This window comes from Apis laboriosa, unplaced genomic scaffold (assembly GCF_014066325.1).
Source record: "Apis laboriosa isolate Shangri-la unplaced genomic scaffold, ASM1406632v1 scaffold15_cov152, whole genome shotgun sequence".
Classification (NCBI taxonomy): Eukaryota; Metazoa; Arthropoda; class Insecta; order Hymenoptera; family Apidae; genus Apis; species Apis laboriosa.
The window spans coordinates 557911-571851 of record NW_025222086.1 but is presented as its reverse complement, the minus strand read 5'-3'; the positions used below and the strand labels follow the sequence as shown (position 1 = coordinate 571851).

Here is a 13941-nt window from a genome sequence, read left to right as displayed (position 1 = left end):
CATCGATTATTGCAATAAAAAGTATATCAAAAGTATATGCAAAAAGTATATCATTCTATTTAAAAAAATTAATGTTAAACATTATAAATATTTTATGAATTTAGTTACAAAAAAACTAATATAATAAAAATATAACTCCTTTGAAACCGTATAACTTTTATTCGAAACATTTTTTAATATTATTGAAAACAAATGAGATATCCTGGATACAAATCTCTGAAAGCCAAGAAAAATGGTAAGAAATTGAGTAGGACACTGTTCAAGGTATCGTCAAATTCTTAAAAAATTTAAAAAAATAATAAAAAACGCACCAAAAATTGATGGAGATAAGTGTACAAGCAGTAAAAATTAAAATTTATATATAAATTGGGAAAAAAAATGTTTTAAAGCTCTAAAAAAGTGACTACGATAAAAGGAATGGTAAAAAAGTAGGCAGGAGAACGGTAAATATACTATAAATGTGAAAAAACTCCTTTTAAATTATGTTCTCCTAGTAGAAAATCGAATTTTTGGCCAGAGGTATCGTTCTATTGTTCGGAGTTGTTGTCGGAAATTTCCAAGAATTTGACGTCATTTCGAAGAAAGCTAGAAATTCTAAGAATTCGAACTCATTTCCAAGAATTTTAGAGATTCTGAGAATTTGACGTCATTTCTTGGAAAAATTTTTCGATCGACCTCCTATCGTATCATGTTCTCCTAATACAAAGTCGAATTTTTAGCCAAAAGTTTCGTAGAGTTCGAACATTTGGAAATTTCCAAGAATTTGACGTCAGTTCCAAGAAATGTAGAAATTCCAAGAAGTCGACCTCATTTCCAAGAATTTTAGAAATTCCGAGAATTTGACGTCATTTCTTGGAAATATTTCTCGAACGACCTCCTGTCGTATTATGTTCTCCTAATACAAAGTCGAATTTTCGGCCAAAAGTTTCGTTTGTTCGAACATTTAAAAATTTCCAAGAATTTGACGTCACTTCCAAGAATTGCCAAAATTCTTGGAAATATTTCTCGAACGACCTCCTATTGTATTATGTTCTCCTAATACAAAGTCGAATTTTCGGCCAAAAGTTTCGTTTGTTCGAACATTTAAAAATTTCCAAGAATTTGACGTCACTTCCAAGAATTGCCAAAATTCTTGGAAATATTTCTCGAACGACCTCCTATCATATTATGTTCTCCTAATACAAAGTCGAATTTTCGGCCAAAAGTTTCGTTTGTTTGAACATTTAAAAATTTCCAAGAATTTGACGTCACTTCCAAGAATTGCCAAAATTCTTGGAAATATTTCTCGAACGACCTCCTATCGTATTATGTTCTCCTAATAGTCCAATTTTCGAATAGTAAAAATTTTTAGTCGAATTTTTGAGATTGTATTAGGAGAATATAATTTAATAGGAGGTGGCACAAGTTTTATACTTACCTTTTATACTTACCTTCTTGTACTTACCTTTTATATCATATTCTCAGGAATTAGTCATTTTTTAACAGTTTACTTAATTCTAAGGGATTGAAGGAAATGTAGGATGGGTTATTATTTTAATATCTCATTAATGTTTCATAATGAGATATTAAAAAATGAGATAAAAATTATATGGTTTGAACAGAGGTATGTTCTCTTCTTTAATTTTTTCACAAATGGACGCATTGAAGCCTTATGGAAATTAACATTGTTTCTTTAATTAGAATTATATATCTTTCAATGAACTAATAAATGCAACACGATATTCTTTATAAAAAAGTATTAAGGCATTCATAGCATAAAACCATTAAAAGTTTAAAAAATATTTAATCAAATTAAATTATTTTTTAAACTACTGAGTTATTTGCTATATGGGATTTAATACTTTTTTTTATAGAGAATGATAAGATGCATTTATTGAAGCATTAAAGAATCTAAAATTCTATTTAAAAAATCAACATTAACGTTCATAAATCTTCTATGGATCAACATATGGAAAAATTAAGATTATAAGAATGTTTCCCTTTCGAAACCATTTAATTTTTATCTGAAATGTTTTTTAATATTATGAAAAACAAACGAGATATTCAAAATAATAAATATAAAGTCAGTATGTAAATTTAAGAGAATTGTTGAAAAATAGTTAATGCCGGAAAAGACCACTGTAAAAAGATAAGTAAAAAGGTAAGTAAAGATAAGTAAAGGTAAGTATATAGTATTAAGAAAATTGTTGAAAAATACATAATAAAAAAAAGTAGCTGTAAAAAGGTAAGTAAAGGTAAGTAAAGGTAAGTATATAGAATTAAGGAAACTGTTGAAAAATATATAATAAAAAAAAGTAGCTGTAAAAAGGTAAGTAAATAGAAGGTAAGTAAAGGTAAGTATTTTATAAATAATTTATGAAAATTTTCGAAAATTTCGAAAAATTTTGTAAATAAACATTGGAAATGTAAATAAACAAACCGAGAATGTAAATAAACATTGAAAATGTAAATAAACAAACCAATGTTTATAAACAAACCGAAATTTTAACGCCAGAGCTCTAAATTTTCGAAAATTTTTGTAAATAAACATTGGAAATGTAAATAAACAAACCGAGAATGTAAATAAACATTGAAAATGTAAATAAACAAACCAATGTTTGTAAACAAATCGAAATTTTAGCGCCAGGCCTTTAAATTTTCGAAAAATTTTGTAAATAAACATTGGAAATGTAAATAAACAAACCGAGAATGTAAATAAACATTGTAAAATGTAAATAAACAAACCGAGAATGTAAATAAACATTGTAAAATGTAAATAAACAAACCGAGAATGTAAATAAACATTGAAAATGTAAATAAACAAACCAATATTTATAAATAAATCGAAATTTTAGCGCCAGGCCTTTAAATTTTCGAAAAATTTTGTAAATAAACATTGGAAATGTAAATAAACAAACCGAGAATGTAAATAAACATTGTAAAATGTAAATAAACAAACCGAGAATGTAAATAAACATTGAAGATGTAAATAAACAAACCAATGTTTATAAATAAATCGAAATTTTAGCGCCAGGCCTTTAAATTTTCGAAAAATTTTGTAAATAAACATTGGAAATGTAAATAAACACACCGAGAATGTAAATAAACATTGAAAATGTAAATAAACAGACCAACGTTTGTAATCAAATCGAAATTCTAATGCCAGGCCTTTAAAATTTCGAAAATTTCGAAAAATTTTTGTATATAAACATTAGAAATGTAAATAAACAAACCAATGTTTATAGACAAATCGAAATTTTAATATCAGATCTTTAAATTTTCGAAAATTTTGAAATTTTTTATCAGAAGAATATAATTTGCGAGATGATAAAAATTATTAAAAATTTAATATACTTACCTTATACTTACCTTATACTTACGTTTTTTAATCTACTATATTTCCAGGAACAAATCCTTTTTTTCAACAGTTTACTTATATTTAATTATAAAATTTGATGTACTTACCTTATACTTACCTTATACTTACCTTTTTAGTCTACTATATTTTCTGAAATAAATCTTTTTTTCAACAGTTTATATCTAGTTATATTTATAACTTTTTTGTATTCATCTTTTTTATATTTACTTCTTTGTCATTGTCATATATCCAGTAATTCTATAAAAGAAAATGTATAAAAATATATTTAAAATATGAATATAAAATATATAAAAAACAATTAATAATCTATATTTTAATATGTCTATATTTTAAGATTATTGTATGAAATATTCAAACTAATAATCTTGGATGGGATATTATTAAAATATTATTAAAATTGATTGATGAAAATATTACCTAGTATAAAATCCTCGAAATTATAATGTATAATGGTTGAATCTTTTGATGCAAATTATAATTACTTAAATCTCGATCGCTATATCGAGCAAACAAATTTTTATTTTGAAGGCTGTGCAAATAATGAAAACATAGAAAATTTAAGAGTAAATTTCTTAAAAATCGATTATTTGCTTGCTTTTATGAAACTCCAAATTTAAAATGTGTTAAATAAACTGGTTCGAAACTTTTGCCATTCAATTTTATTTCTCTGTAAAACGAAATCTATAATTCGTTCAATAATCTTTTAATAAAAAAAAAGTAAATTTAATACTTACTTTTTATTTAATATTTAGCTGGAATATAATTTTTATTAACACTTGATAATTTTGGACACTCGAAGAAAACACTTTTAATTCCTTTTAAATATAAAAATTTAAATATTTCATAAACAATTCTGTAAGTATAAAATGAAAAATAAAAAAAATTAAAAAAATAAATCATAAATATATACATATTTTTAAAATAATCTATAATTTGTAACAGTTAATTTAATATTCAATAATATTATGCAATATTATCCATTGTTCTCTATTAAAAAGAATTTAATAAATTTTTCATTATAAAATATTTTAAAAATTTCATGCAAAGAAAAATTTATAAAAAATTTATAAACTAATAAAATTAGTAATAATAATTAAACCATAAATTAATTTAATTTTTCCACATATTAATTAATATGTATATATATATATATATTATCTTCCATAATAATATTAATATTTTGTTACCAAATATACAATTAAAAATTTCTTCACTCAATATCGAAAAGAAAAATGTAAAGAAAAAGCAATAATTTTTAAAAGTAACTTATCTTGTTTTTTTCACTTGGAACAAGATATTCCTAAAATAAATTTCTAAATCTTGGCCAAGTTTCACACGATGGTAATAAAAATCCAAGCCGAATCCTCGAATCGTAGTTGCCAGAGGTTCGAGCTCGAATGCTCGCATTTATGCCAACCTTTATAACCCAGTTCCACTTGGGCTGACCACCTGTATACCTTCACTACTGATGTTCTGGCCACCGCAGTAGCTTGCGTGTCGAAGGTCGTTAGAGCTCACCTATATATTAATAAGCCTGTTCAATGTACATAGGGTGTTAATAAGAAATGAATTCCTTTTTTTAGAAGGTCATAATTCTACGTAGGATGTGTAATTTTATGCTCGTTTTATTCGTATAATTCAGAGAGAAAGATAGAAAGTTTAAATAGGGGAGAATTGTTATAACCCTTTATGATCTGATTATGAGTGACATTTAACGTTTTATCTTGATTGATTTATATTCATATTAAATGCTTTTAAATGTTCTTCATAATTTATATGTATTGCTATATCTCATCTGTGATATATATTTTAAAAGTTAAAAGTTTTATAAATTATGAATTATAGTATAATATAAAGAGAATACATAAAATTTAAAAAATATTCAATGAAGAGGAATATTGAGTTCACAATTTAACACAGACAAACAATAAACATTGTGTAAATTAAAAATAAAATTTAGAAAATATATTTAGTCGGAGATTTAAAGTTTTGAGATATGTCAGCATAAACTTTTAAATGTACAAAGTGAATTTGAAAATTGTGTAATATTTTAAATAGAAAAACTATGATTATGTTGACATTGTGTTTTAATTCCTCTTTGTTAAATATTTTTAGTATTCTTGTAAATAAATCTATTATAAATATAGTTTTATGAAATCTATTTTATGATAGACACAATCTTATTTAAAAAGTAAATCAAAGAAAGTATAAAGAAATATCATTTTACTCAAAAGATAAATCATCATTTGACGTATATAATATATATATTGTATATAATATATGAATGATGCATAACTGGGAATAAGTAACGTGTAGCAATCAATAAAATTAATCTTCTTTCTGAATTCTGGACAGTCGAAAAGAAAGAGTAAAGAAAAAGTTAGAAAACTTGATAAAAACTTGAAACGATGACTTAAATTTATTACACTGTAATTAATAACTTCCCATCTCTTCAGGATTGCTCTGGAAAAATAAATAAATTCAAGGCTACACGATATATGATAATCAACCCTTTTCTTCTACGCAAAAAATCCCTCTTAATATTATTAATTATAAAAAATATAAATAAAATTATTAAATCTAATAAAGCTCTCTTAATATTTTCCACAATAATTAAACATCATTAATATACTAACGAAATACTTATAAAAAAAAAAAGAATCGTAAAATCTTTAATGTCTTAATACCATACAGAATTAAAATATAACACTTAAGATATAAAATTATTACATCTTATATAGATATATAAGTCAAGGACTTTCCCTATTTATATTTTCTTTATACCATGAGCAAAAAAAAAAACCTGCAATCTTTTCAAAGAAAAAAAATCTACAAAAAATTAAAATATCCAAATGTTACCAAATTATACGATAATAACCTTAATAATTAATAATCACTGATCGATCTATCCAATTTAATATTCTAATACACATTCCACGAATAATCTATCAACAATCTCCCTCTTTTTTTTTTCACCCGGTACATCCGTGTCCAAAGGGGTTTTGTCACGCGATGGTCAGCCGGCCAGCTCGAAGGCTCGATTAAAACAGGGACTATCGAGCGGCCTACCGTCGTCTTTTGCACTGGCCTCTTGCACACACAGTGTCCGCATCGTGCTAGAAAACGAATCTCTCTCTCTCCCTCTCTCTCTTTTTGCCGACGTTGCACGAAATCGGCCCAATTTGCGTGTGCCAAGTGTGTTCCATCCGTTCCATTCTTTCTTTCTTTTTTTTTTTTTCAAATTAATTTCAACCCTCGACGGGATGAACGACCAATTACGCGCTTCTTATCGAGGAAAAGAGAAGAATTGCTGAGGAGAGGAGTTTGAGAAATCAGGTACGTTTCTTTCTGATTCGTTGTGCGTGGTGTTTGATCTTGTTTGCTCATCTCATTGGGGTGGAATGTTTATCAGGGGAAAAGAAGGCGTCTTTTTTGAGGAAGGGTGAGATTAGATTGTGTAATTTTTTATGGGAATGGTGGCGTTGACTTGGTCGATTATTCGATGACAGTGCCCATTTATTAAGAGAGGGGAATTAATCTTTTGATGAATGGGGAACATCGTAATTATGAAATTGAGTTGTAGGATACAATTATTGCGCCTGTTGCGAGGAAAATTTACAAGGATATTATGCAAATACTTTTGTGAATATTGTATTTATAATTGGTAAATGAATTATGAATGAGGATTTGAAAAGATTTTGTATATCTCGTTTGATAGATGTTCAAATGATATTTTCTTTTTTAGACTGTGTAGAATTGATTAAGTTGAATTCTTAATTTTTGGAAAATGATTAATTGGGAAGATAGTGATAATCGATGAAATAATGATATTTCTTTTTAGATTGTATTTCGATTCTTTGAAGAAGATTTATTACACGTCGAATAAAAACTAGAAACTCGAAAGATAAGTGGTAATCGATGAACTCGATACATGTGTTGTAAGAAGCTTACAGAAGAGTCATTTCTAGACTTTGTAATAGGATTGATTATTATTTTCAATTTATTCAAAATGATAAATATACAAAAGTAATACATTCGCAAGATGATGGAAATATTTGTTCTCTCACTTTATCATAATGTAAACATTACATTTTTTGCAAAATATTCATATTTATTATGACTAGAATCCATCCTTCAAAATGTCCCATAAATATATTAATATAAATATATTTAAATAACCTAAAACAAACTTTTTTAACTAGTTAAAACTCTTCTCAACTAGATGACAATATAATAATTATTAATAAGTGAATAAGCATTCGTCTGTCTTTGTATTAAATGTAAATTGTTCGACGTAATCCACTAAAATGATCAGTACCCTTCTTAAAGCTATAGCTTTCGACTGCATCGAACCAATTTTCGAGAATAGCCCCATTAAACTCGATCTCGACTGCATAAAAATCGTTAATATTAATCCAAAACTTTTCTCTAATCGTCCACTGGACAGGAAACACTCGCAATTATGCAAATCAGCCTCGTGGTGCATTGTTGTTTGGATTCAAGGATCGTTAAATGAGTCCGGCAGTGGAATCGACGATTCTGTTTGGCAAGGGTTCGAGCAGAGGTTCTCGTCTCTTGGCACGTTTCACGAGCCGATCGAAAAAGTTTTATCGGGATCTTGGAACGTTCCCTGCTCGAGTTTACCAAATTTCGAGTCCATACGATCGTTCCTCGAGTGGTTACGACGTCGAGGATCGATTTCGAGAGGTCCATCGACCTCCCAGTTTTGGATAAAATCACTTTCGACGAGTTTAAGTGAGAAATTTCTTCGTCGACGAATTTTAAATCTCAATTTTCCCTTTTCTGTTTTTATAATGGAAAATGTAGTTTATACAATGTGAGATATAATTTATAGATATAATTTAGAGATTCCTGAGATTAAACTACTTGTAAAGATTGTTTCAATGATTAATTTTAATCAATGATTTACCATTTTTTAATATATTAGAGTAGAATAATATAATACATTTTCATTTATAATAAATGATAGAAAAAGATAAAATGTAATCGCAGTATAAAAATGTATTTTATAGTTTCATAAAAGATTGAAAAATACTCTGAAGCAAGTCCAAGTTTATGTATATATATCTTTAAATTCTTGTATTCTTTATGTAGTTTATGTTAACTTCACTTTCTATCTATGGCTAGCAAATGTTATGTCATATTTGCATTCAGAGTTACATATTCTTGTAAATAGTTTATTTATATATCTGCTAAGTTTCTTTTCTCAAGTATCGTTTATATGATGTTTAACTTTGTTAGAAAACTTTTCGCACAATGTGTCAACAATAAAAGTTTCTCTATTGCTAAAGTATTAAAGAAATGAAAGGAAAAATTGGTAAAGAATTTAACTTTATGAAAAGAATTGTATTTACGTTAACTTGTCTACTATTTACAAAATTCTAAAATTCTTTTCCATTTTTGTGATGATTTGTAATAATGTGGAAATTTTAAATAATTTTATTTTGATTTTATGAAAATTTAAATGAAATATAATATGATAAAAATAAATTAATTATTCATTGATTTAAAATTGATCATTGAATTAATTTTTGCAAATAATTAATGATTTAAAGATTATTAGAAATTATTATTTCTTTTGTAACAAGTATTTAATTTTATTTAACCATATTTTATGATTATATATACATTCTGAAGAATTTTGTATTTTCTGATAGTGTTTATTGCAGCATCTATGCTAAATCATAGAGCTATAAATAGGAATTATGAGATCATGGGATAGCCGAGGCAGCATTCATTTGGTTTAGCTTTTGTTAGCTGGAACGTTTAGATCTTGTTACCATAAATACATTAATATCCATGTATTAATATCTGCTATAATCTACAATATAATTACAAGTGCAATAGGAACAAAGGAGAAATCCGTGATTGCTTCTATAATTACATTAATGATAACAAAAGAGAATCTTCCAAGTTCAAGCTTTATTGTTGATATATTACTGAATGTTATTTGGCATAATTAACGCGCGTGCCAAAATTTGAGATATTATTTGAATAAATTTAAAATTACTGTAGTGTAAGATGAACAATAATCTACTTTAAAGAAATATAAAATCAAAAGTATACTAAATATTCAAATGAAAGATAAATAATATGAAAATAATTCTGTCAAAATTTAAGTTCTTTATCAATACTCTTCTATTTTTCTTTTACTTTACCAATATGACTGCAGAGTTCTTGTTCCATTTATTCTATAACATAAAGTGTTCCATTTATTAATTTAAACCTTAAAATTGTATATTATCTGATTAAATTTCACACAAGTATAAGAATCCATTTACAAAATATAAAAATACTAAAATCAAATATAAACCTATATATTTATTCAATTTTGAATAAATATATCATATTAAAACCTCAATTATAAATTATCCTGAGAACAATCAAAATTGTATTATTATTTCACAAAAGATTAAATCCCTTGAATTGAAACAGAAGAGATTCTTGAAGAAGAAGAAAACGAATTATACGATACCGTGGTTCGAATCGATCGTACGTGTCGATTCTCGTTCCAAAGTAGCCGCATTAAAGGCAAACACAATTAGCGAAACACGGCCCAGTCGAAAGTTTACATGCGAAAATCGCAGAGACACGAGGCGAGTAAACACGAAGAGGAATGGGAAACGCGTAAGGTTTCCGGCGAGTCGAGTTGGCTTAATGGGGACGTGTGGATCGATATTGACCCCCCTCCCTTGTTTACACGGGGAATTTTTTTTTCCCCCCCACCATCGACAACACAAGTTTCTTTCGAACTTTGTTGTCGTCATATTAGAATTTAATTAATTGCTTGCTCGTCGTGTTTTTTCCTTCTAAGGTTATTTTATAATTAGGAGAAGATAAATTAGCTTGTGATGTAACGAATGAGATGTAGGAAATGCGAGTTTATGTACATTTAATTAAATTAAATGGAAGGATACGTAGCATCTTTAGTTTCTTATTCAAGATCTTGTATTAACTTGTAACTTGAAAATTATTATTTTATTGTATTTTATTGTGATGTGCGAAATTTTGTGGTATAATATTTGGAATACGTGTCACGGTTGTGTTTTGATATTGATTTCTTTTTAAATGAATATAATTTTGTAAAACTTATTGTAGGAAAAGAGGAGGGTCTTGAATAATTTTGGATTTAAAAACGAATAAATATTTTTCTATGGAAAATAATGTGTTTTTAAAAAAATACATGATTAAAAGAAAATTTTCTACACCTTTTTTATATTATTTAATTTTATAATATTCTAAAATCATATGTATAATATTATTTGTACATTTACAAGTATAAAACATTTCCTATAATATAAACCTATATATTACAAAGGATAAAAATGATTTTCGTAACAACTATGAAAAATATTACAAACTTAAATATTTAATAATTAAAATATTACAAGATGAAGAAGACAATATATAACTTTTTTTAAAAATAATTTCAAAAATGTATGAAATTTCAATTACTAATTCTCCGAGCCAAAAATTGATCAAAAATATATCCAACTCGATATCGTTCCATCGCCAGAACAATCGAACACGTCTCTCAAAAATTGAAACGAACAAACTCAATCGAAAGGAAAACTCTCATCCCAATTCCAAAACGAAATCCATAATACTTCTCGCAAGTGGGTGGATCTCCTCGCAACTTTCTCGATGAACGATTTCATCCCAAAGTCATGAGTCTGGGTAACGATACGTTGCACTTCCCCCCCCAAGCCCCCCGAAGCCCAAGTGTTCCAGTTTTTCCTGGGATGGAAAACCGATGGAAACTGATTACTCGTGGAGAAAATGCGACGGGAAATCGATATGTACGGGCCGATGCGTGGAACGCGCCGCTCGGTTTTCAACCGAGGCTTTTCACGTTGGAGCAAGGGTCGTGCCTCTGATATATCCAGGACAAGAGGAAATCGTTTTCATTTCCAATGGAACGAGTCCTCGTGCTTCCCTGGAAAATGCCTTTTCTCCACTAATTCTCGCTCAAGGTGGAGAGGCCAACTCTCTGTTGGGCCGAGATGCGATGTAATTTCCTTCGTTAGGCGTGTTCGTCTGGGATTAATTGTAATCCTTGAAGTGGCGATGGTTGGACGATATTCTGTCCCGTAACGGGGGTAAGAAATATCAGAAATTGTTAGCAGCGATCTAGTTTAATCGCGCGGAGTTTGGAATTTGAAATTATAAAAAGAAATGTATTTTCTAAAATTGTAGTTCATTCATCGTTGAAATTGGATTTTTGTTCGAATAGAGGAAAGTTCACTCTAAGTCATCACGTCTAATATGTTTATTCGCGAAATTGTTATGCATATTTAAAATAAAAAAAAAATGCATCGATAGATTAGGAGGATGACGTAATTTTCTTTATTACATTCTTTACTACGGCATTGATTACGTAATTGTTTGATAAGCACGTGCTAATTGAATAAGAAGTCTCTTTATATAATAGGAATTGTGTGTACTATAAAGATAATCGTGTTACATTACAAATGAAAACTATTTAAACTCGGGAAAAAAAAAATAATTTAAAACTTATCATTAAAATATTTTATATTCGTTTGAATTATTCTGTAATTAAAATTATATATTGTCGCTTATCATTGATATTATCTCAATTTTTAAACTCTTAATTTTAAATGAATAGAATGATTTTCCATTAACCTTAATTATTCAAATATCTTCGGGAATATACGATCACGATTAATTTCTACTTCGATGCTATTTTACTGTCGTCTCACGTACACTTTCATTCCCCGAGGAAAATGTTTGGATTTAATACCAGAAACGTTTCTGGCATCGAAAGGGTACAAATCAGTTCTCGGCACGCAGATAGTTTTTTTTTTTTTTTCCTCCGAAGTCGAATCCCAGAAGATCTTAAATCCGTGAAAAATTTGTAATTATTGGAATAATATCACATTTAATCCGGAAAGCTTCTTTTGTTGTATTAAATTTACGAATAAATATATATAATAATATTAGGAATGTATGAAAGTAAAAATGTATAATCAATTTAATTTGATATTAAAAAATTGATATATAAAAATTTCAGTACGATAAAAGTTATTATGGAAAATATCGATCAAAAGATCGCTATAACGAAGAAATAATTAATTTTAAATATTATCTACTGATTGGAAGGAGAAAAATCATAATTTTAATTTGAGATTTATAAAAAAAATATTATAGAAATTAAAATTATCACCATGATAAATAAACAGTTTCGAATATTACTGATCTAAAAATATTTTATTTTAATTATTTTATATTCAACAGTTTAAGATGAAACGTGATAAAAAATATGGTTTTTTTTTGATATTGTTACAGGAGCAAACCAAAAACGTTCGCGTTCGATCACTGTTTCTATTCCCTGGACCCGGCCGCGGAAAATTTTGCGAATCAAGATGTAGTGTTCGACGCCCTGGGCCGCGATATTTTGGACAATGCGTTCCAAGGCTACAACGCCTGCATTTTCGCCTATGGCCAGACCGGTAAGACGATCAAATCATCATAATATCGCCAATTTTTACACTAAAAGTATAAAAAGAATCACAAGGAAACGATAGATAATAATATCTTTTGAATTCATTTGGAGAGTCATAATGAATCATCATGCTTGCATAATCGTATGGGATATTATTTATAGGGATTATTTTACACGTCATAAAAATGTGTTGTTCTAAAATATTATTTTTGAAATGGTGGTAAGAATTTGTCATTCTTAAGCTTACATTCCGGAACTACGTGAAAATTTACGTTTCTCTATTTTCATAATAGAATTTTTCCATATATTCGAAATTTTATCTAAACAATATATGTATAATATTTTTATATAATATATATTATATAAAATATATAATAATATATATAATATATTATTATATATTTTATATATATATAAAATTAGACGCCATCTTTCTAATCACTAAATTCTCTAAAGTAGAAAAAAGAAATAGAATAATTCTTTATTAATATCTAATAGTTTATTATCTAATTTTCTGAAATTCTTTTTAATTTAATTTAATTTTAATTAATTTAAGAATTTTCCAATTCTTCGCAAAATACAATATGTTTAATTGCACTCTTTTTACGAAAATTAAAAGTTTCGTTAATATGACATCGAGGAGAAATTTTAAACGGCTGTAAAAACGGTTTAAAATGTACTAAACTTTTTATTGCGATACGATGTTATCGTATATGAAACACCCTCCAATCCTTGTTCCAATCCTTGTTGCTTTTCTTTCTTAAGATTTTATTATTCTACAAATATATGATCCATTTACTCCATCAATTTATTTAATACTATGTCTACTTTAATGCCATGACATTTGCAATTTGTCGAAAATTATCGGAAAATTAAAATTAAATTTAAAATGGATAAATCTAACTCTTTACTTCGTAATCTTCTCTAATGGAGCACCTATCTAATGTAAATTTAATGGAAGATATTTGAATGTTTAGTTAATGATTTACAATGACGAATTTATTTATTCTCGAAATTATTTAATTTTGAAAATTTATATCATTGAGTCCTAAATAATTTATAAAATTAAATTATTTAATTTGTAAATAATATTGTTTTA

At 27.1% G+C, this 13941-nt stretch overlaps 1 protein-coding gene across 8 annotated transcripts in view; it reads left to right on the top strand.

The window, feature by feature from the left end:
• The window catches only part of LOC122710888 (kinesin-like protein KIF13B), a 128126-nt gene that overhangs the window by 88285 nt on the left and 25900 nt on the right, over window positions 1–13941 (top strand). For all 8 annotated transcript variants that reach the window (XM_043929105.1, XM_043929103.1, XM_043929101.1 and 5 more), the window contains one exon: window positions 12686–12849. In XM_043929105.1, the coding sequence (XP_043785040.1) occupies window positions 12686–12849 (164 nt within the window). The remainder of the gene's footprint in view (window positions 1–12685; window positions 12850–13941) is intronic.